At 38.3% G+C, this 21,121-nt stretch overlaps 2 protein-coding genes and 1 long non-coding RNA gene across 6 annotated transcripts; 2 read left to right on the forward strand and 1 right to left on the reverse strand.

The window, feature by feature from the left end:
- The first annotated feature begins 1,940 nt into the window (after window positions 1-1,940).
- Window positions 1,941-8,775, forward strand: LOC130518371 (probable C-mannosyltransferase DPY19L4). 4 transcript variants are annotated; one of them, XM_057020914.1, is made up of 20 exons: window positions 1,941-2,247; window positions 2,509-2,655; window positions 2,791-2,811; window positions 2,936-3,060; window positions 3,140-3,230; window positions 3,315-3,436; window positions 3,777-3,922; window positions 4,288-4,408; window positions 4,490-4,624; window positions 4,842-4,973; window positions 5,149-5,250; window positions 5,467-5,540; window positions 5,702-5,860; window positions 5,940-6,059; window positions 6,151-6,271; window positions 6,457-6,513; window positions 6,595-6,677; window positions 6,747-6,879; window positions 6,983-7,141; window positions 7,848-8,775. In XM_057020914.1, the coding sequence occupies exons 1-20, from the start codon at window positions 2,199-2,201 to the stop codon at window positions 8,010-8,012; spliced, it is 2,262 nt and encodes a 753-aa protein (XP_056876894.1). In that variant the 5' UTR covers window positions 1,941-2,198; the 3' UTR covers window positions 8,013-8,775. The 4 variants fall into 4 exon arrangements, with proteins under 4 accessions (XP_056876894.1, XP_056876892.1, XP_056876893.1 ...); XM_057020912.1 differs by having other exon boundaries at window positions 1,942-2,283; XM_057020913.1 differs by lacking the exon at window positions 2,791-2,811 and having other exon boundaries at window positions 1,942-2,283.
- A 404-nt stretch (window positions 8,776-9,179) lies between these two features.
- Window positions 9,180-18,911, forward strand: ints8 (integrator complex subunit 8). The gene is given in 29 exon segments (XM_057020590.1): window positions 9,180-9,320; window positions 9,710-9,848; window positions 10,169-10,343; window positions 10,492-10,632; window positions 10,846-10,917; window positions 11,026-11,077; window positions 11,284-11,463; window positions 11,534-11,641; window positions 11,716-11,865; window positions 11,991-12,091; window positions 12,253-12,394; window positions 12,714-12,784; window positions 12,992-13,167; window positions 14,659-14,789; window positions 14,895-15,005; window positions 15,120-15,270; window positions 15,273-15,323; window positions 15,532-15,653; window positions 15,767-15,951; window positions 16,044-16,077; window positions 16,170-16,229; window positions 16,313-16,374; window positions 16,454-16,572; window positions 17,031-17,134; window positions 17,376-17,426; window positions 17,609-17,682; window positions 17,770-17,834; window positions 17,957-18,000; window positions 18,680-18,911. Coding segments are annotated over 28 exon segments (2,982 nt in total). The 5' UTR covers window positions 9,180-9,320; window positions 9,710-9,715; the 3' UTR covers window positions 18,797-18,911.
- On the reverse strand, window positions 18,845-20,704 carry LOC130518185 (uncharacterized). The gene is made up of 2 exons (XR_008947952.1): window positions 20,289-20,704; window positions 18,845-19,879 (listed from the first exon to the last, which is right to left on the reverse strand). It is a non-coding gene; the product is annotated as an uncharacterized LOC130518185 (long non-coding RNA).
- Between the last annotated feature and the right edge of the window lie 417 nt (window positions 20,705-21,121).

Consider the following 21,121-nt stretch of genomic DNA (forward strand, 5'->3'; position numbering starts at 1 on the left):
GATCATATTTATCTGATAGATACCAGTTTGCTCATGTCCATGGGGTTCCCTCTTCATACAGTAGGGTTAGCCATGGGGTTCCTCAAGGTTCTGTACTTGGACCAATCCTCTTAACCTTGTACATGCTTCCCTTAGGGAACATTATTCAGCAGCATGGGATACATTTTCATTGTTATGCTGATGACACTCAGCTTTATTTATCCATGAAACCAGAGGAGACAGAGAAGTTAGTGAAGCTTCAGACCTGTCTTAAAGACATAAAGTCTTGGATGTCTTCAAATTTCCTCCTCCTTAACTCAGGAAAAACAGAGGTCATGGTGTTTGGTCCTGAACCTCTCAGGGATAGATTAGATCACATGATCACTCTAGATGGTATCTCATTATCATCTAGTCTCTCTGTGAGGAATCTTGGAGTAACTTTGGACCAAAATCTGTCGTTCTACTTACACATTAAAACAGTCTCTAGAAGTGCCTTTTTTCATCTGAGAAACATCACAAAGATCAGGAAACTACTGACGCGGCATGATGCTGAAAAGTTAGTCCATGCAGTTGTTACTTCCATGCTGGACTATTGTAATTCTTTATTATCAGGGTGTCCAAACTCTTCTTTCGGAAGCCTCCAGGTGATCCAAAATGCTGCAGCTGGAGTTCTGACAGGTATTGACAAAAGAGATCACATTACTCCTGTACTGGCATCTCCTTATTGGCTGCCCGTTAAATTTAGAATAATTTTTAAAACCCTTCTTTTGACCTACAAGGTCCTCAGAGGCCTAGCTCCATCCTACCTGGAGGAGCTAGTGATACCTTAATCGGCCCAATAGACCACTCCGCTCTCAGAATGCTGGTCTACTTGTGGCCCCCACAGTCTCTAGGGGTAGAATAGGGGGCCGAGCATTTAGCTACCAGCCCCCCCTGCTATGGAACCAGCTCCCTGTCCAGGTACGGGAGGCTGACTCCATCTCTACTTTTAAAATTGGGCTTAAAACCTACCTATTTGAAAAAGCTTATTGTCACTAATTCCGTAGTCCCAGTTACTATCATAGACAGACAAATTATCATTCTTAGGGGGTCGTCTAATCATTAGGTTAACATCTTAGTTATGCTGCTATAGGCCGAGGCTGCGGGGGTCCAGAAACATGATCACCTGACAGGCTTCTGTCACCCCAATGGGAAATGGTCTTCTCTTCTCTTCTCTTCTCTTCTCTTCTCTTCTCTTCTCTTCTCTTCTCTTCTCTTCTTTTCTTTCCTCTCCTCTCCTCTCCTCTCCTCTCCTCCTCATCAAGTAGACTTGTGGTGTTGTTTGTTGTGTAGTTTTTCTGCCCCCCCACCCCCTCCCCATTCATCATCAGGTATCGCCATCTTTAGAGCTGCATACTGACCTCCGACCCCGCTGACCCACTCAACTTTACTCTACTGGCAGCTTACTTCACTTAATATAATGTATTTCTGTATTTATTCTCTACGATCTATGCCTCCTCTCCTCTCTCTGTCCTTCCCCCTTCTCCTCTCTCTCTACCTAGCTGTCAATCAGCAGGAGGGTCCCTCTACATGGGCCTGGTCCTGCTTAAGGTTTCTTCCTGTTAAAGGGGAGTTTTTCCTTGCCACTGTTGCTTGCCGGGGTTAGGCCCTGGGATTCTGGAAAGCGCCTTGAAACAATTTTAATTGTCAAAGACGCTATATAAATAAAGATTGATTGATTCACGTTTGAGGTATTTTCACTTTTTTGCACTTTATTTCCCTGCACGAATTGATGTGTAAAAAAATCACTTGTTTTACTTGATCAGAAGACATTAAATCTTAATCGGTGACATCAGCTGCTTAATTGGATGTGCTACCACTGGGGCTGAATGGTCGTCACTTGGGGAATCTATTCTAATCCCTCAGTAAAAATTCTGTATTTTCAAATAGTTGCCGCGAAATTTGGTCGTTCTTCTTCGTTGCTTACTGGAAACCCCCAAACTTCCGGTCCGCCCAGCCCAACAGCGGTTCTGAATACAGTTCTCCACTCTATAAAGTCTTACATGCCGCTGCTTTGATGTTTATATAATCCTTAGTTGGAAAGGGGAGCACGTTTCCAACTAATCAAATAATACTATAAATGCCGTTGTTGAAAGTAGTGCTCCTGAGTTAGATAATTGCTTTAAGCTAGCATGCGGCTGTCTCAACACAATAAAGTCAAGAAATAATTTTCTATCGTCATGACCGAATTAAGATGCTGGAAAAGTCTCGAAAAAGAAAGGGAAGAAGGTAATACTCAAGGCGAATCTAAGTTGCTTTATACACGTAAGTTATTTTTTTTAAAACTTAAGTTCTGTTAACCTTGGTGTTAGCTTCCTGTGCATACATATATGGCAAGTTTATTTACATTATCAATAGAAATAGTCCATATACCTGAATCACGTGCTGATCGGAATGTTCTGTTGGTCTTGTCAAACTGCTGAGATACATACTTTTCTCTCTATGGTTTTACACTTGATGCATATAAATAATTCATAATTGGGCCGATAGCCACAGAAGATGAAGAGACTTTATCCAATGGTGGAGCAGATGATAAGCAGCAGAATGATGATGCCGGAGATAAAGATGAAGAAGATGCTCAAAAAGAGCCCATCAAAGAGGAATCTTCTCCAGAAGCGTCAAAAAAGCAGCCCACATGTGAGGTTACTTCCTGTATACACTATATTTTTGGAGTAGCTTTAATTTCTATACATTTTCTAACATTTTGTGCCACACAATAACATAAATATAGATTTAACTGGATTAGTAAAATCTATATTTATGTCACTACAGGTCTGTTGGACATGGCAGTGTGTATGTAATCAGTGGTTACTGTTACATTAATGTACATTAAGATACAGAAAGCATGTATGGTTATCTGAGGTTGGATTTTTTTTTATGATTTGTGTTTTGTTTCTGTTTCATTTCTGCTCCCCAGCTTTTCTTTTGCAGCAGGTGGTTAAGTTATTCTTTGGATGTGTAGCAGCAGTTGCATGTGGGATGCTTTATGCTGTGTACCTTTCTACATATCATGAACGGAAGTTCTGGTTTTCAACAAAACAGGTGTGTGATTTTTCTCAGTCTACTAAAATAGTTTTCCATCCCGTAGTTGAAAAATTCACTTCTGATGCATGTTTTGCAGGAACTGGAGCGTGAAATTACTTTCCAGGAAGGCAGTGGGCTTTATTATTATTACTACAAACATATGCTGACAGCACCATCTTTTAAAAGAGGCATGTCGTTTGATGTTTCAGTAAATAGTTGAAATTTGGAACAAAGTCAATTTCTGTTTTTCTTAAATAGTTTTTTCTTCCCAGGGTTATATGAGCTAACACTAGACAACAAGACTATTTCAGGCCAGACTGTCAACATAGTGCAGCTTTTATTTTTGTATCCAGAACTCGCTACAAGTTTCATTTACAGAATTACGAGCAGTCATGTAAGTATTTTTACAGATCGGTATTTTAAAGCAAGTACAATAAGTACTTTAGCCATTACAGACCACATCACAATTTAAATATACTATGTAGTTTTCTGTACTAGTTTGGTGGAACGTCTGATTAATTTGATTAGTTGGTTAGAACATGGTCTGATGCATTGTATTAAGATTGTTTGATTGTTAAGAAAATCACAGTTCATTCACCAGTTCATTATATTATATGGATATGTGATAGATGTTTGATGCAGATACTCACCTGTTGCATGCTGCGAGTAGAAAGTGTGGAAATTCTTTGAGCATTCAGGTCGAAACTAACCTGATTTTTCTGTTTACTATCTAGGATTTCATTGAGCCAATTTATTTTTATGTTGGAACTGTTTTTGGGCTCCAGGCAGTCTGTGTCACTGCCTTGTTTGTGTGCAGCTGGGTGATGAGTGGCACATGGGTTGCCGGCATATTGGCTGTGTCCTGGTATGTGATCAACAGGTGAGAGCACACCACCCTGTTACTGAAGTATGTGAATACTTTTCAGTTCAACTGGCAAATTAACTTTCTTTTGAGAATTTAATGTCACCTTTCCTTTATAAATAAAAATTTCAAGTTCATCTTTCCAATTTTCATCTGCCAAATTCCTTAAAAACACATTTAATATCAATCGCTCTTCTTTAGTTTATAGTCTAGTCTAGTCTTTGGTTTTCACTTTCCACACAGTTATATTTTTAAACTGGATGTCTGCACATTTTGTGTATTGTTTTACAAAATTAGCTATATATACACATTACCTAAGGTCTTGGTTTTCCTTCCTGTTTGACATGAAGTTGTCTACCTTCTGACTCCAATGTCATCCTCAGAACTGACACAACCAAAGTGGACCACGCTGTTCCTTTGCGGGACAACTGGGCTCTGCCCTACTTCTCCTGCCAGGTTGCTGCTTTGACTGGATTCCTGAGTAACATCAGCTCTGCCACTGAGGTGTGTCTCTTATTTTACTTTTTATTGATTATAAGACTGATATGAGTACAGTGATATGCTGTTATTCTTCTTACCCTGTAGATGTTTTGCTATCTTACCATGAGTGCCACAAGCGTCTCGTTCCTCCTGGTGTGGGAACACAGCCACTATGTGCTCTTCATCCAAGCCCTCTGTCTTTTTTTTCTTGACTCTTTTGACTTGGTACCTTCCCGTAAGGTAATATAATCGAGCCAATAATATATAATGTATCATCTAATTCTACTATGTTTTTAAATCAACTTTTTAAAAAGCATATTTCCAAGAATATTGAACTGTGATTTTACCAATGAGCTTCTGTTAAATGACATAAGCTGCAGTTGATTTAAGTTTAATATAACTACTGTCTTTTTTTAAGTGGCTCTTTTTTCTCTTTTGTCTTCTGTCTGGTGATCAGGTAGCTGATATTCATAAAGTTTACCTCAGTTCCTTGTTCCTGGCTTACTTGCTGCAGTTTCAGAATCCTGTTCTGCTCAGCTCGCCTCTTCTTAGTATCCTGATTGGATCTGTGCTTGCGAGGCATTTCCAGGTAGCCTTTGCCCTTCTTTAGATTAACAGAATTATTTGAATTTTGCTTTTTAAAGTTTCCATTTTAATTTAATCAATTCAGTTAAGCAATGTTGTGATACAAAATCCCTATTTTCTTCATCTAATCTCTACTCACTTATCTTGGATTAAGTTGAAGTACAGTTTTTCTTTTGCAGCAAAATATGAAGAAAGGACCTCTTGTTGCTCGAGTACTGAAACTATCCCTACATATACACCTGGTCTTTTCGACAAGTATCACCTTTAATTATTTAATGAAGGTAACACCACAGCAGTAGGGGCAAATATTTTTTCTTCATATGTGTAGTTTTGTTAGAAACATCACAACATGGCATAAAATGTAAAATGAATATATATATGTGTGTGTGTGTGTGTGTGTGTGTGTGTGTAAAACTAAACACACATAAAAACATAAACACAGACACCATGAACTGATGATGCATTAATTTAAAATATAATTTTTTTTTAATATTTAGAAGCTTCTTCCTGTACATGAAAGTGACTTCATATTGAAGTTCCTTGAAGTAAAATTCAAGCTCAACACAACAACGTGAGTTCCTTTGGTTCCATAAAATACTGTAAAATTAAATGTTCATGGTATGTTATCTTTTGTTTTAATCTTTGCATGCAGTCATTAGACACATCTGTACCTTTTTTAAACTTAATTGAATGTTTTTCCCCCAATTATTGTTCTCTTTTCTTCTATTTCAGCGATTTTGTTACAAACTTCCTTCTGTGCCAAGAGAGTTTCCAAACCCCCAAGCAAGACTTATTTCTACGGCTGACACAGGCCTCTGTCCTTCCTTTCTACTTCCTGGTGTTGACTGTTTGCCTTCTTTCCACCCTGCAGACTATTCACAGAAGACTCAGGCAGGTTGATATTTTTCAGTGATTATCAAAGTCTTTGCAGTCGATTCCTAAAAACGTATTATTTTATATTTCAATGTAGCGGTCAAACAATGAAGTTGGACCTCAAACTTGAAGATGGGAGAATAGGAGAGCACCCAGAGGTCATCTATCATGTTTTCCACACATTGCTTTTTGGGGGCCTAGCTCTGCTGTTTGATGGGTACCTAGACAAACACATTTTTTATATAATTTGAATTAGTAACATAAAATATTGCTAAATTTATTATTTTTTTGTTGCGTTTTTCCTCTAGGATGAAATATTTGTGGACTCCATATGTCTGCATGTTCACTGCATTTGGGGTGTGTTCTCCTGATCTTTGGATGACCGTCTTTAAGTGGCTAAAACTGAAATCTATTCATCCGGTAGTATTAGTAAGTGACCCTTTTGTATCTAAATTTAACATAAACATGCTGTAGATTTGCAAGAAGTAGTACCGGTATATGAGTCCTTTGGCATTACGTAGCTTCTCTCTAAATTGTTGGTAAAATGTGATCTGATTTTAATCTCTCTAAGTCTAAATCTCTCTAATTTATGTTTTTTTTTAATTATTCTACAGTCATTGATTCTGAGCACAGCAGTACCCACAATCATTGGGTTTAGTTTGTGGAGAGAGGTACGATTTAGTGTATTGTATTTTAAAACTTTGAAACTGAATCAAATGTTTAGGTGCATGTAAACACCTCTTTCCTTGCAGTACTGCCCCCGTGTCTTAGCAGAACTGTCTGAGCTGCAGGATTTCTACGACTCCGATATGGTAGAACTAATAAGCTGGATCAGGTAGATCATCAAATCAGTCATAGCTCTCGATGAAGTTGGTGCTGTTTTATCTAACTGCTTGTCCTTTAGATCACAGGCGCCGGCCTCTGCTGTGTTTGCTGGCAGTCCTTTACTTTTGGGAGCAGTGAAACTGGTTTCAGGTTCAGCTATGACCAGTTTACCCCTTTACTCTGATATCAACTTACTAAAGAGGGCAGAGGATGTAAGATGAAAAAAATCCTGGGTTTATTTTAGAAGGAAAAATCAAAAGCTGCATAACTTGAACACTTTTTCATCATGAATAAACTATTTCTCTCATTCTGTAGACATATCAGGTATATGGGATGAAATCTGCAGAAGAGATTTATAAGATTCTGACCTCTCAGAAGACGAACTATGTGATCATAGAGGAAGCCATTTGTAATGAACTTCGCATTAATAAAGGCTGTAGGATCAAAGACCTGCTTGATGTTGCCAATGGACATGTGAGTTGAACCCCTTCAAGTCAAAGTAGCACACTCCCATCTCCCCTTTTATTTTCAATTATTTAATTTGCAGACACATGCACATTTAGCCGTTTCTGGATTCCAGAACAAGCGTCTTTACCACTTGTAGTTTTTCCACATTTAGCTAGGCATCATATATTGTCCTGTCTCCCCGACCCCCTGCCCTCATCCTTGGCCACAGCATGCAATGATTGGGCAGGGTGTGGTCAGTGTCATACATGTAGCTTGGCACTAGCAACAAATGTCAAAACCGATTGAGGGATTTTTGTCTATTCTTCCGTCCAAAAATCTTCTATATCTTTGAGATTCTGCTCTTTGGAGGTCTATCTAGAATGCTTTTCATGATTTTTAGGCCAGGAGCCTGTGTGTGATGGGCTGGTGACTCTTTCAGGAGTATACCCTCCCTTTGTGCATATGCTGGCACCTGCCCCGTGGCCCCAAAAGGGATAAAGCAGCCAAGAAAAATAGAAGATATATAATTTTACAACAATACCAAAAGGTTTACATTTTGGCAAAAAAAGTTGAACAAAACATGACAAAACTAAATCACCCGTACCTCCAGAGCAGATTATTGTGGAGACATTAAATGTGTTTTACAAAGGTAGAGTGAAATCTCACCTTTGTGAGTGTGTTTTCTTTGCTCTTCTTTTTATTAGAGAGCATTATTTCCTCCTTTTTCTTGCAGGTTGTGTATGACAGAGGAGTGATGTATTCCTTCTCCAAGTACGGAAGATTCTGCCAGGAGATAAAGTTGAACTATTCTCCCTACAAAAATTACTTCACCAGAGTATTTTGGAACCGATCATACCATGTCTATAAAGTGAACTCTGTCATCTCTTTTCAATACTGATGTTAGCTTCTGCCTTTCTTGATGACATATGCTCATTTTGTACCTGACATTATGCATAAATGTGATGCAGAGCACATTATTTATTCCAGTTATATAACAGGTCTTACTGAGCCTGACTGTGTCTTTCTCCAGTGTTTCTTCAAGATATCTGGTATCAGAAAAAAACATCAGTGATTGCTATATATTTTTGCAGTGTGTGCAAAAATATGTGAAATATAATATAAAATAAATATTCAGTCAAGGCTAATTGGACATGGATTCAGCATAAAACATTCTACTAATTCCTATTAAGCCATTTTTTTCACATGCATTATGCCAATATTAATGACTATTCTATTGTTACAAGCCATTTCTTAAAATGTCAAAATTGCAAATCGTTTTATATTTTGATAAACAAAGGAGTCATAGCTTTAGTTGTTTTAGCAGCATTGTCTGCAAGAATGTGTTGGTTCTATAGGTTTGTTATACTGATTCAATATTATGACAGTCTTTAAATGCAGAAAAGATAGGGAATTTTCAGATCACTGGAAAAATTGTGATGCTGTTTATTAACGGGTTGATCGCACACAGAATCATTTTTATTATTTATTATCTATCATTGCTAATATAACTTGGCCTCATTCAGAATGTTCATGTTGTTTCAGTGTGTGTGTGTGTGTGTGTGTGTTTCATGCTTCATGTCCACTGACTCTGACACTGCAGGAATCAAAGTGACTGGTGATTAAAAAATAAATAAAAGCCTTTTTTTCTGTCTGAAATATAATTTGAAGAATTAAATGATGCTACATTGTAAAGATTATCATATTTTTACTCCTACATTCATTATGTTTACCATGTTTAGTATATTTACCAGGGGGATTGTAAACATGATTGGCATCTTTGTTTTCACCAAGATCCTGATATTTTTGGAAATCACACCCAGGTTAATCTCGATAATTTGCGTCAATAAAGTCGATTAATCTGATTGATTCAGTTTTAAAAAAAAACATTCATTACACAAAGATGTATATTTCCGGTGTTCATCGGAGGGAATTTTGAAAACGACGTAGCAAATGAAAACTCCAAATAAGAAAATAAATCTACTTGAGATAAATAAACATACCGTATAAAGCGCATAAATATGCGAAAATTTGTGCAGTATGTTTCTCTTCGGCGCAAGAAGGAACCGGAAATACGTCAGAGGAACTGCGAAGTACAGAATGAATTATGTGAGAATCAACCAGTTAATATAGCTATTTTAGCTCATAATTGACAATTTATATACATTTAGCTCCCATAGTCGGTATTTGTATCTTTTCGTCCGGTCAGGTAAGAATGATTTGTCTGTGTGTATAACGGGCTGCAGGTTTCTCTACTTTGTTTCAATATTAGCTGGCTTATAACAATACTTGCCTGAAACATCATGTCATTGACGGAAGGCATGATATTATATATTCGCTCCTCAAGCAACTCATGTGGTTGTGAACAAACCCAGACGGACACTAGTTGCATAAACATTACCTTTCCGGATTTTGACATATGAAATTCCATTCATACACCAAATGCTAACAATGCTTTCAAACAGATACACTGACCACAGTATAGCATGAACATATTAATGGAAATATACTCAGAAAAATAACAGTAACTAACCACAACATATTGTCGGACATGTTTTTCCAGTGCCTGTAAATCATGTTCATGTAACTGTCTATCAGGGGAGAATGAGTGCAGAGGCAGCAGACCGGGTTGCTGCTGTGGCCAGTAGCCGTCCTAGCACACCGCTTCAAACCTCCTGGTTTGAGTTCCTCTTGGATGGCAGCCTGCTGGAAAAACATCTAAAGAAGGCAAATCCAGGTTAAGTCGTATTTCATAGTTACCATGTACATTTTTATCCACAACGGTTTACCCCCTTTGTGTAGTCTTCAGTCACAATGTAAACAGCAATTTTCTTTGCAAATGGGCACTGTCAAATGTATCTTGTCGACTTTGGTTCAAATACTCACACATTCATATCTGAGTGTGCTCTGTATGTAAATAACTAAATAAGTGGTTTTTGAAGGTGAAAATGAATGAGTTGCTAAATAATATAAATAATGTACTAACTGTTCAATGGAACATTTTAATGGAAATAATAACCAAATGGCCACATGTAATGTTTTTTCATATCGACATAGATCCAACACCAGTGCAGCTGATCGTCCAGTTTCTCGAGCAGGCCTCCAAACCTTCAGTAAATGAGCAGAATCAGGTGCAACCTCCGGTAGACAACCGTAGGAATCGCACTCTCAAACTATTGGCACTGGAAGTAGCTGCACACATGAAGTGGGATCTAGATGTTCTTGAGAAAGGGTAAGTGTAAACTGTATGCTTGCAATCAGTTATGTTTAGACCAAGATAATTCCTAAATTATGAAAGTGGTATTTATGATTCCAAAAACTATACTCCAAGTTAAATGTCTAAAATCTTTTTATTTTTTGTCTTCTCATTTTCCTGCCAGACTGACTATTCCTGTACTAAACATGTTGTTAAATGAACTTCTTTGCGTGAGCAAAGTGCCACCAGGGGTGAAACATGTCGACCTAGACCTGTCCACATTACCTCCTACCACAGCCATGGCTGTTGTCATATACAACCGCTGGTGAGTTAGTATTGGTGTACCTGAAGACAGAAGTCATACAATTTCATTTCAGTATTGTAGGTCAAAACGCTGCTTTAAATCTTTAAATTCAAATATACTCACCTATTCGTATTTTGGATTTATTCAATATGATACCACATTAGTCTTGGTAGAGGAATGTATTTGAAGAAAAGACCTAAAGCGAAACTAATAAATTTGTCATTTCGTTGAAAGGGCAATTAGAACCATTGTGTTGAGCAGCTTTCCAGAGAAACAGACCAAACCAGGACCTCACCAGATGAACGTGTAAGTTCTTTAAAGCAGTGGATATAAAGTAGAAATTAAATAAAGCGCAGAAGGAACAGTACATTTTGATTGCATTATGGTATTGCTGATGGCATCTGAATTCTTTAGGATAAACATTTTGCAGCAGGAGAAAGAGATGACTGAAAACATCCTTGCTGTGGTGAGTTAAATACCGGTAGTCAAATGCAAATACTCAAAAATAAGATTTTAAAAGGTGGTGTTTTATTAAATAACTTTTATATTTTACACATTGTCATATGAAAATTACCATTGCATTGTACAGTATAAATATCAGATCTAATCCTTGTACTTCAAAGAGGCAAATTGGTTGATTTAAATAGTCTGTATAAAACATCCTGTCTGCAGCTCAAAGAGCAGGCAAATGACTCCATCAGTGTCCTGGAAGGAGCCCTGCAGTTGAAAAAAGACTTTTATGTACACACATTGAGGACTTTAGATCTGCTGGCTGCTGATACTGCTGCCAATGGAGAGACAGAATCCTCAACTGCAGGGCTTCGCATAAGTGCAGATGAGCTTCATTGTCAGGTTGGTGGTTCAAGATAATATACGGGTATGGGTTGTTGGATGTTAAGCTAAAATTACCTTTTTGTTTCAGGTTCATTATGATGTGGGAGGTATTTTCTTCCACCAGGGCTGCACAGACCAGACGGCCTACCAAAAAGCCCGTGATCACTTCAGGCAGACCAAAGATCTTTTAAAGAAGGTACCCTTGAAATTCTGTGTTAAAACTTGCTTTACTGTTGTAATACACTTTACATCTGTACTTTTATTTTTCAGTTAGACTCTACTGTCCATGTTCACCTGGATGAGAAACGACTGGCTGGATACTGGAACGCCTGCAAGGCTCTGACTGAAGACTGCGACTCGGATTCACAGACCACAGCCTATGATCAGATTAATAGTCTGATTAGAGCACACAATTATCAGGTGAGAATCGCTGCAGTGATTTGTTTGCTAATATTATGCTTGTATATTGTGAATAATATGGGTATTGGCTTATGGTCACAGATAAAAATAGTAAGCATTAAGAATTTACTTTATCTTTCGGACAGGCTGTCATAGAAGCCTTCATCAGAGACAATGTGACACACAGTTTGCCCAATCACTTCAGACAGTCTGTTCTCAGGGAGTTCCTGTACAAAGTCCAACAAGGGTAACAGTTTTGCACTAAAAAGTTTTGATCTAATGTATAATATGCCTTGGAACGACGTATTTATTGTATTGTATTCACAAATGTATTTCACAGATTTTTCTATTATGAATGTATTTGATAAGCCAGCTCTCTGCATAGTCACCTTTCTATATATCCTGCAGAGAGTCGGGGCTGGATGAAGTTTGTCACAAGTTGTGTATTTGCAACGCCATCAGAGACTCTTTGGAAGGAGAAGTGCTCAGTGTTCGCTTCCAGCAGCTCCTTCTGAAGCCTAATAAATGGATGGTAGACTTTATTTTAGAGGTAATGGCCTTCTCATGTCTGATGTTATGACCTAACTACAAATCAGAAAATCCATTTACTAGCTGTAGGACACAGGGGATGTCTGAGATCAGGCTGACAGCTTAAATGACCTTAGAAATAAAATGGGACTTGTTTCTCACTTTTCATTAATTGCTTCACATTGTCACTTGTGTTTTTCTGGTCCTTAGAATTTGTAGTTAAGATGGAGAGTACAAATGGTAGATTAATAAACATAACCTGTTAATGAAAATACAGAATAAAGTGGCATAAGCCTTATCAAAATTGTGTTGCTAGTAAAATCTAATTTTCTATACTGCAGGTCTGCACTCTTTCCTTAGAAAAGGAACATTTATCTGAGACCCTCAGAAGAAAAATTGGAAACTTCATTAAGTGAGTAAGCTGAAATTATCAAATTACTTTAAAGGAAACTTTAAAAAAAAATTTACAAATTATTATTAAATTATTTTAATGAAGAAATGTGTTACTATAATGTGGGGTATGTTTAGCTATCTTCAGCTATCTAAAATGGTTATTTAAAATCAGAAATAGTAATGCGTGATATACGTTGAATAATTTAGAACTCTTTTCATCTTTCAGGACACTTTGTGAAAACCTGGAAGAGTTGCCTCTTCTGTTTGTGGTGTCATCTCATAAACTCTTCATTGAACTTTTAAAGGAGGAGGAGAGGAAGGTGCTAATGGAGCAGATGAGGAAGAAATCAGCAACAATCAACCTCAGTGCAAAACCTTTGCCTTCTTTCTTTGATATCCCAGGTGCTCCACTGAGACTATATGGGTTCCCAAAAGCAGTCAAATGGGAAAACATACTGACTATTGACGTTTTTTTTTAGTTATTAAGTAAGAATACAGAAGAAATCCAAAGCTTAAGGATCTTCAAATACGTAGATACAAATATGCGGTAATGTTACCAGACACAAAACCATTAAGCCCTTCAAAATACTAAAATACACTGCTCAAAAAAATTAGAGGAAGACTTTTTAATCAGAGTATAGCAACCTATCAGTCAAATTTCTGGGATATTGATCTGGTCAGTTAAGTAGCAGAGGGGGTTGTTAATCAGTTTCTGCTGCTTTGTTGTTAATGAAATCAACAACAGGAGCATCAGAGGGGCAACAATGAGACGGCCCCCAAAACAGGAATGGCTTTCCAGCTTGAGGCCACTGATACTTTTTTTCCTTCTTCATCTCTTTTGGCTGATTTTTTTTTTTTTTTTTTTTTTTTTTTTTTTTACTGACTGACTTTCTACCGCTGTAGTTATTCATTTGGCTCGGATCAACATCTCTGTTGATAGCATGGTGCGGTACCTGGACACTACAGAGGTTGTACATGTAGTCCAACTCCTCCAGGATGGCACATCAATACGTGCCGTTGCAAGAAGGTTTGCTGTGTCTCCCAGCACAGTCTCAAGAGAGAGCCCTACATAATGACCTCCAGCAGGCCACTGGTGTGAATGTTTCTGACCAAACATTCAGAAACAGGCTCCATGAGGGTGGCCTGAGGGCCCGACATCCTGTAGTGGGTCCTGTGCTCACTGCCCGGCACCATAGAGCTTGATTGGCATTTGCCATAGACCACCAGAATTGGCAACTACGCCACTGGCGCCCTGTGCTCCGATGAGAGCAGGTTCACCCTGAGCACATGCGACAGATGTGAAAGGGTCTGGAGATGCGGTGGAGAATGTTATGCTGCCTGCAACATCATTCAGCATGACCGGTTTGGTGGTGGGTCAGTGATGGTCTGGGGAGGCATATGTACAAGCACGTGGGGGCCACACAAACTACTGAGAATCATTTTGAGTGGCTACAATAACATTTTGGCAAAATGGACCAGTCTGCTGCATCATTTTTTCACTTTCATTTTTGGGGTGTCTTTGATTTCCCCCCTCTATAGGGTGATCATTTTCATTTCTATCAAATTATGTGGCATCATTTTGTTACTAATACATCATCTACTTTTTATCAGGAAAGATGTTCAAGATCCCCCCCGTTTAGATCCGATGTGTTTTCGAAGTGTTCCTCTAATTTTTTTGAGCAGTGTATCTTGAGATCAGTTCAAGATCCTAGATCCTAAATGAGCCTGGCAGCTGGCTTGTGTGATAAATTGATGTATTTTTGATGGAGGCGGTTTGAAAAGAAAGACTGTTGCACTAGGCCAATTGTGATGAAATAAGAGTAACATTAGCTTGGCCTGCATATTTTAGTTGGCCAGAGCTGTGACAGAGCTCTTTGCTTTATCTCTCCACAGCTTCAGCAACTGTGAACATTGGGCAGCTGGAGCAGCAGCTCATCCTCCTCCTGGAACCACGCAAGATTAGACAGACCCTAATTGAGCTTCATGGGCTGGCTGAGCGTTCATACTGGAAGGTCAACAATAAGGTCAGAGGTCAACAATGTGGTACAGGAGGAGCTGACCCCCCCCCCAATAAAAGTCAGGATTTATCATAACCAAATAAATGATATCATCTGTGTGTCTATGTGCAGTGGGAAGTTCCTCCAGACTACATAAATGTGATCCTCAGCATTAAAGACAATCTCACAAAGGACCTGGTTTATATTCTTATGGCCAAAGGACTCCACTGCATATCCATAAAGGTGTGCACAAATCTGTAAAACTGATTAGACTGCCAAAAATATAATTACAACTGCCTAAATTCCAACCCTTTTTTACAGCAGGAGTGAAAAGCAGAAATGTTGTTTGTCTTTCAGGATTTTGCTCATGCGCGGCAGCTTTTCACGGCCTGTCTGAAGCTTGTTACAGAGTTCTCCCCGAAGTTGAGGCAGGTGATGCTGAATGAGATGCTGCTGCTGGAGGTTCGTGCACACGAGTCTATGACGGCGGAGGGCAGCAAGGAGCGACCGCCCCTGACCTGGTCAGCAGGGTCAGAGGATATCTAGAGATGAGGATTCACGGTGTGTGGATGGAAACTCCGGAGTTGTTTGTTACACTGCCTTATTGAACCATCTTTGGAAAAATTGGGCGACACTTGGTCTCAGCTAAAACATGATTCTTGCATAGGTCTTGCAACCTGAAGGATGGAATTAGGTTATGGGTGAAAAAGAGCTATTGCCAAAGGGGCATTTTCAAGTTTGTACTACTTTTTAATGTCTTTGTGTCCAGATGTCCCTCTGCGTCAGGTAGTCGGAGAAGAGTGTGTCACCTTCATGTTGAACTGGAGGGAGAATGATTACCTGACTCTGCAGGTGCCACCATCTCTGGTCATGAACAATCCATACATCAAGGTAAAAAGTCTGTTTTTTCTTCAATTTAGATTCTGTTTGCATAAATGTAGATTAATGGATAGAATTAAAGAGGTTCTCTTTGTCTGTTTCTCAAATTTTTTACTTCCTCACAGCTCGGTCAGCTCCTGGCCTCAACTTGTAAAGAGCTCCCAGGTCCTAAGGAGAGTCGCCGCACAGCCAAAGAACTGTGGGAGGTGGTGGTGCAGATATGCAGCGTCTCTATCCAGCACAAGAGAAACAGTGACGGCAGACTGAGCCTGATTAAACACAGAGAATCTTCCATGGGCATCCTGCAGCGGTACTTCAGAAGCATGTCACATTTTATGTTGCTCACATGCACTAAAATACACACCAATTAAATGTGGGATTTTTTTGTCTTCAACTGTTAAGGAGCAAATTCATTACATTCATCAAAAAAATTAGAGTAAGTATCCTTTTATTGTACAGTCTTTACACTTTTTGGTATTGATAATGCGCTGTTGATGATGGCGGTAACACATCTCTTATTTGCAACAGGAGCCTCTGGTGTTGACAACCCTGATCTCACTGCTTGTGAGGCTACACAGCATCGTGCGAGTATGTTCTTCAGCCTCTCCTTGGCAGTGCGGCAGGCATTTTTAACATTGCTCTCATAATTGTAACTCCTGTGTCTCCTTTAGGACGATATTGTAAATGAGGTCACAGCAGAACACCTCTCCATTTGGCCATCTTCTATTCCAAAGTAAGAATGATTTTATACAAGATGAAATGGTTGTAAAGTTCTGTAGGTTTACAAATATTTATGAATTTGTTTGCTGCAGCCTCCAGGCAGTAGATGTGGAAGCTGTGGCCGTGACGGTCACAGAGCTGGTGTCCTATGCTCTCACCCTGAATTCTAACAACCAATCCTGGCTCATCACACAAGCTGATATATACTTTGGTAAGAAAAGGCAAAAAAATAAATGCCTACTCTGCCTCATTACTCTTGAGATGTTTCTTAACCCACAAAGCATTTGTATGTGTGCAACAAAGATTGTTTTTTTTAACTGAATTTGTGTCCCTGAGGACTCTAAGAACAAATAAAAAAGCATTTCAGATATTATTTAGAATAGTTGAGTGGTGTGCGTGAAACTCTGACATTAAAATTAAAATATACCACATGCTCTGCTGTGCTTACTGAAGTTGAATGGGTTGCTTTTATGTTTATCTATCTAGCTATCTCTAGCTCTCTCTAGATCTGATGGGGCAGTGGTAGCTCAGTCTGTAGGAGACTGGGCTATTGGCAAAAAGCCTAATGTATTGATGCTAATCAAACTGCAGTAGTCCTCTGGGACTTCTGCACAGTGCATTAAAGATGTCTGTTTTAATCCACCTTTTCTTTGTTTCTCAACGTTTTAGTGACCAACCAGTACTCTGCTGCACTGAACATTTACCTCCAGGCTGGGGCCGTGTGCTCTGACTTCTTCACTAAAGTTGTCCCTTCTGATGTTTACAGTGACCAGGTACATCACACAGGTCCCGCAGCTGTCTTTCATTTTCTTGTTAATCTATTTATACCCAAGGACTATTTTATTTTAATGCAGAAATTTGATCTACCGCTGTATATACCTAAGTAACTTCCACTTTTAAGAAACAATATACATTCAATTGTATGTCATGGGATATATTTGAGTCAATTAGAACACACAGTGTAGACAAAGTTGAGAGTTTTTCAACAATTAAATAAACAGCTCTTGTTTCCAGGTCCTAAAGAGGATGATCAAGTGCTGTTCAATGATGAACTGCCACACACAGGTCAGAGGTCAAGCTTTTTCTTAAGTAATGAATGATGGCTTCTTTGTTCAAAATTTAAAATTTTAAAGGGCAAAAGAGTTCCATTGCATGGAATCCTTTCTGCTTGCTTAGCTTTGTATTTTCAGAAATAGCTTTAGCATTATTGTATTGTAAATGTTGCCTTCCATCCTTGCCCTTGTTAGGTTGCTGTTCTGTGTCAGTTTCTTCGTGAGGTGGACTACATGACTGCATTCAAAGCTCTTCAGGAGCAGAACAGGTACTCAAGAGTGGGAGACCCTCCAGCAGAGATGACCTTTGGTACCTCTGAACATCTGTCATGGCTTTCCCTTTTTTGTCTTTGCAGCCATGATGCCATGGACTCTTTCTATGACTACATCTGGGACGTCACCATCCTGGAGTACCTCACTCGTATCCTTTCATTATTGATTCTTGAACATTCAGCTGTCACTCTTTTAATATCTTTTTAGGTTCTCGTTTTAATATGAAAAGGATCCAGACTGTTTTTTATGCTCTTCTTTGACTTTAGACAGATATTCATCACAAACGTGGAGAGACTGAGAAGAGACAAATAGCGGTAAGCAGGGTTTTCTAAATAAGAGTGGAATTAGTTTGTATTCTCAACTCAACCTTCACGCCATCAAATCTAAAGTTCTAAGAGCTGCCTTACTTTCCTATTATCACAGGTTAAACTTTCCAAAATCTATTGAGTATATTTATGCAATGCACTACTTCTTTGATCACCACTATTGATTTGAAACTAAGCAATTGAAATGTTATTTCAGGAACATTTTACATAACTGACTGACAGCAGTTTCCTGATTAGGCATAGCTTGTTCTTTAAATACTTTTAGAATTTAAGGAGGAAAAATAGCCTTTATTTGCTTTCAGGTCCAAATGTAAGTGGGGCTAAAATATTACTAATATATTTTCTTTCCATGCACAATTGGTAATGGAACACTCATTTTGTTTGTCTGTTTGAAAGAGCATAATAAATCTATTAAACTATTAATACTAGAAATTTTTTCCAAACCCTTTTGTTGCTCTGAACACAATGGAACTCAGCACAAGAGTTTAATTATAGACACATTCTTGTTTTGTGTTGAAGCAGTTTTTGATGAGCAAATTTGATTTTGTAATAAGGTCTCTAGCAATAAACTTTTGGCTGGAGAATTGACTTCAACCATTAGGTTCATGCATTATATAGTTCATTTCTTTGATAGCTACATGTTTCCCAATGCGTGTCTCTTTTGCAGATGAAGGCGATTGGTCAAACAGAGCTGAACACCAGTAACCCTGAGGAAGTTCTGCAATTGGCTGCACAGAAAAGAAAGAAGAGATTTTTGCAGGCGATGGCCAAACTTTATTTCTAGGAGATGACGGGACAAAACAAACAACCACAAAAAAAAACTGCTGAGGTAGTGGCTGTGGGAATGTTTATTTTGTTGTAGAAAATTCCTTTTTTTAAAATAAATACAGTTCACACAGTATATTTGTCATTTTTAAGTTGCAAAACTAATTCACTCACCAAGTTCATCCTGAGTTTTGTTAACTTGACAGTCGTTTAGAATAAATGGAGAACCGCAGTTACAGTGTTTCCACTACAGTTAGGCAACAGTTTACACACTCGGTTTGCTGATGACATAATTTTCTTTCAAAGAATAAACATTCATTTTCAAATAAAATCTAAAATATGACAGCTATCAGCTGTTCCCTTTAGGCGATATTGGAGAGAAAATGATAAATATACCTGCATCGCAAATGCTCGATAAAGAGTTTTGACTACAAATATTCTACATCAACAAAAAAAGATACTGGATTACAGGAAATATTAACGCGAACGACTGAATTACTAACATTGTATAGTCAACCATATCAACTGCGTGATGTTCTTAACATGATCCTACACCAGAAGAGGTGACCGAGTCAGTGTTCCAGCTGTTCTCTGTTGGTTCTGGAGACGTCTCAGGAAGGATTCAGGCAGCGTAGTGTGGCCAGTGTTTTCACTGTGAGCTGAGGTTCTCTGTTCTGTTGGGAGGACTGAGGAACCAATTGCTCACCTCATTTTTACCAACTACTCTTAAAAATACAAGAGGTTGAATCAGTTTTAAACCTTTTGCATAATAAGGTTGCTTTCTTGGGCACAGTGAAGGGCCATCTCATACATATATAAAATATAGATTACTTTTATGTGAAGCTATTTTAATGCAATTACTGAATTAAGATATGAAATTATGGCCATACATCCAATGGGAACAACAAAATAATTAAAATCATTATCATTTGAAAAATATAATAATACAGTCACTACTTAATAGATATAGTTGTATAACATTATAACAAGATAAGGAAGAGGTGACACTGCAATAGTTGAGTTTGACATAGTCAACTCTGACCATCGTAGAAGATTTCATAAGATCAGCAGCTCTGGTGGCACCTTCATGCATGAGCTTGCTCTGTGATGGACATGAGAAAATTTTATTTTAAGTTTACAGAAACATGCTAAGGATTCAGATTATTTTCTATTGTGTGTGTGCCTTTTCTGGAAAGGTAAGAGAGCATCTGATTAGCTCAGACAGAGAAGGATCTTGTGAAAAAAGGATTGTTCTGAAACAACAGTTTGATCTAAGAAATTAGGGATGTTTAACTGACGAGCTGAAAAAATATCTACTCGCACTATATTTTCACATGGGCTGCATCTCTTCTCATACTGTTCTGCTGGAACAATATTTTTTGTTTCCTTTGGTTTTATAGTTTGAAATATTTACTCATTTCTTCTAAAAGCATGCTCAATGATCCAAACTTTTATAAACAGCCCCAATACTAAAACCAGGATCTGATAATCAAACAGAGAGACAACATTACCTTTTGACAGAGGGTAATCTGTACGGGTCATACTTAAGGCAAACAAAGCAACCTACATAAAATTATGATACACAAACTAGTTTTCAACTGGAGCTGGCGCCAAGACAAACATTCCAGAATGCGTATGTGTCATAATACACCCTAATAATTAACCGGATTTATATAAAAAGTCATTTGGTAACAATGACTGCTGTTTATTTTCCTAAGGACATTCATTAAGATGTGAATAAATATTTGCGGTATTAATTATATGTACGACGCTTTTTCTTTTTCCTGTCAGTTGCCCCGGGTGTGGGCGTGGCTTAACACCAGGCAGCCAATTGAAGGTCGGATGAGTAAAGCGTAGACTAGGCGTAGGCACTAGGTAGGGTATAGGGGGTGGTTTCGGACACAGCCGTAGAGTCTGGAAGTAGGAAGTAAATATAGTGGGGCGTGGTCAGAGGTGGAGCTCTGAGGATATGAAACACACCTGTGCCCCTCACCTGGATGCAACTTTTTTCTTTTTGTGAAGTGGCAAAAACATCTAAGTTAAACATATTTAACCTGTTGGGATCTAACATTCAAAGTCTATATTGTAATCTTTCATATATAGGCATACAACTGCTTTATAAGCACACTAGCTTCACTGTCATTTTATGTATTATTTTAATTTTTCTGAAAGATTTCTGAAGCGATAATTTCTTAAAAAGGAAACCTAATACCAAACTTGATCCAAATGGTTAACTTTGAATGTGAGCATTTAAGGATGTAAGCAAAGTCTTTCCAGTCATTTGTGGTTTTGAGGCCAAATTTTATAGATACTCCCAAAAACACTTTACAAAAAAGTGTATTGA

The sequence above is a fragment of the Takifugu flavidus genome, chromosome 21, assembly GCF_003711565.1.
Source record: "Takifugu flavidus isolate HTHZ2018 chromosome 21, ASM371156v2, whole genome shotgun sequence".
Lineage (NCBI taxonomy): Eukaryota > Metazoa > Chordata > Actinopteri > Tetraodontiformes > Tetraodontidae > Takifugu > Takifugu flavidus.

Excerpts from the sequence above, each read along its gene's own strand:
- LOC130518371 (XM_057020912.1), top strand. The coding sequence starts at position 2,199 with ATGACCGAATTAAGATGCTGGAAAAGTCTCGAAAAAGAAAGGGAAGAA. Across the intron at positions 4,409-4,489 it reads ACATCAGCTCTGCCACTGAG|ATGTTTTGCTATCTTACCAT; the intron begins GTGTGTCTCTTA and ends CTTACCCTGTAG. Across the intron at positions 5,861-5,939 it reads ACTATTCACAGAAGACTCAG|CGGTCAAACAATGAAGTTGG; the intron begins GCAGGTTGATAT and ends ATTTCAATGTAG.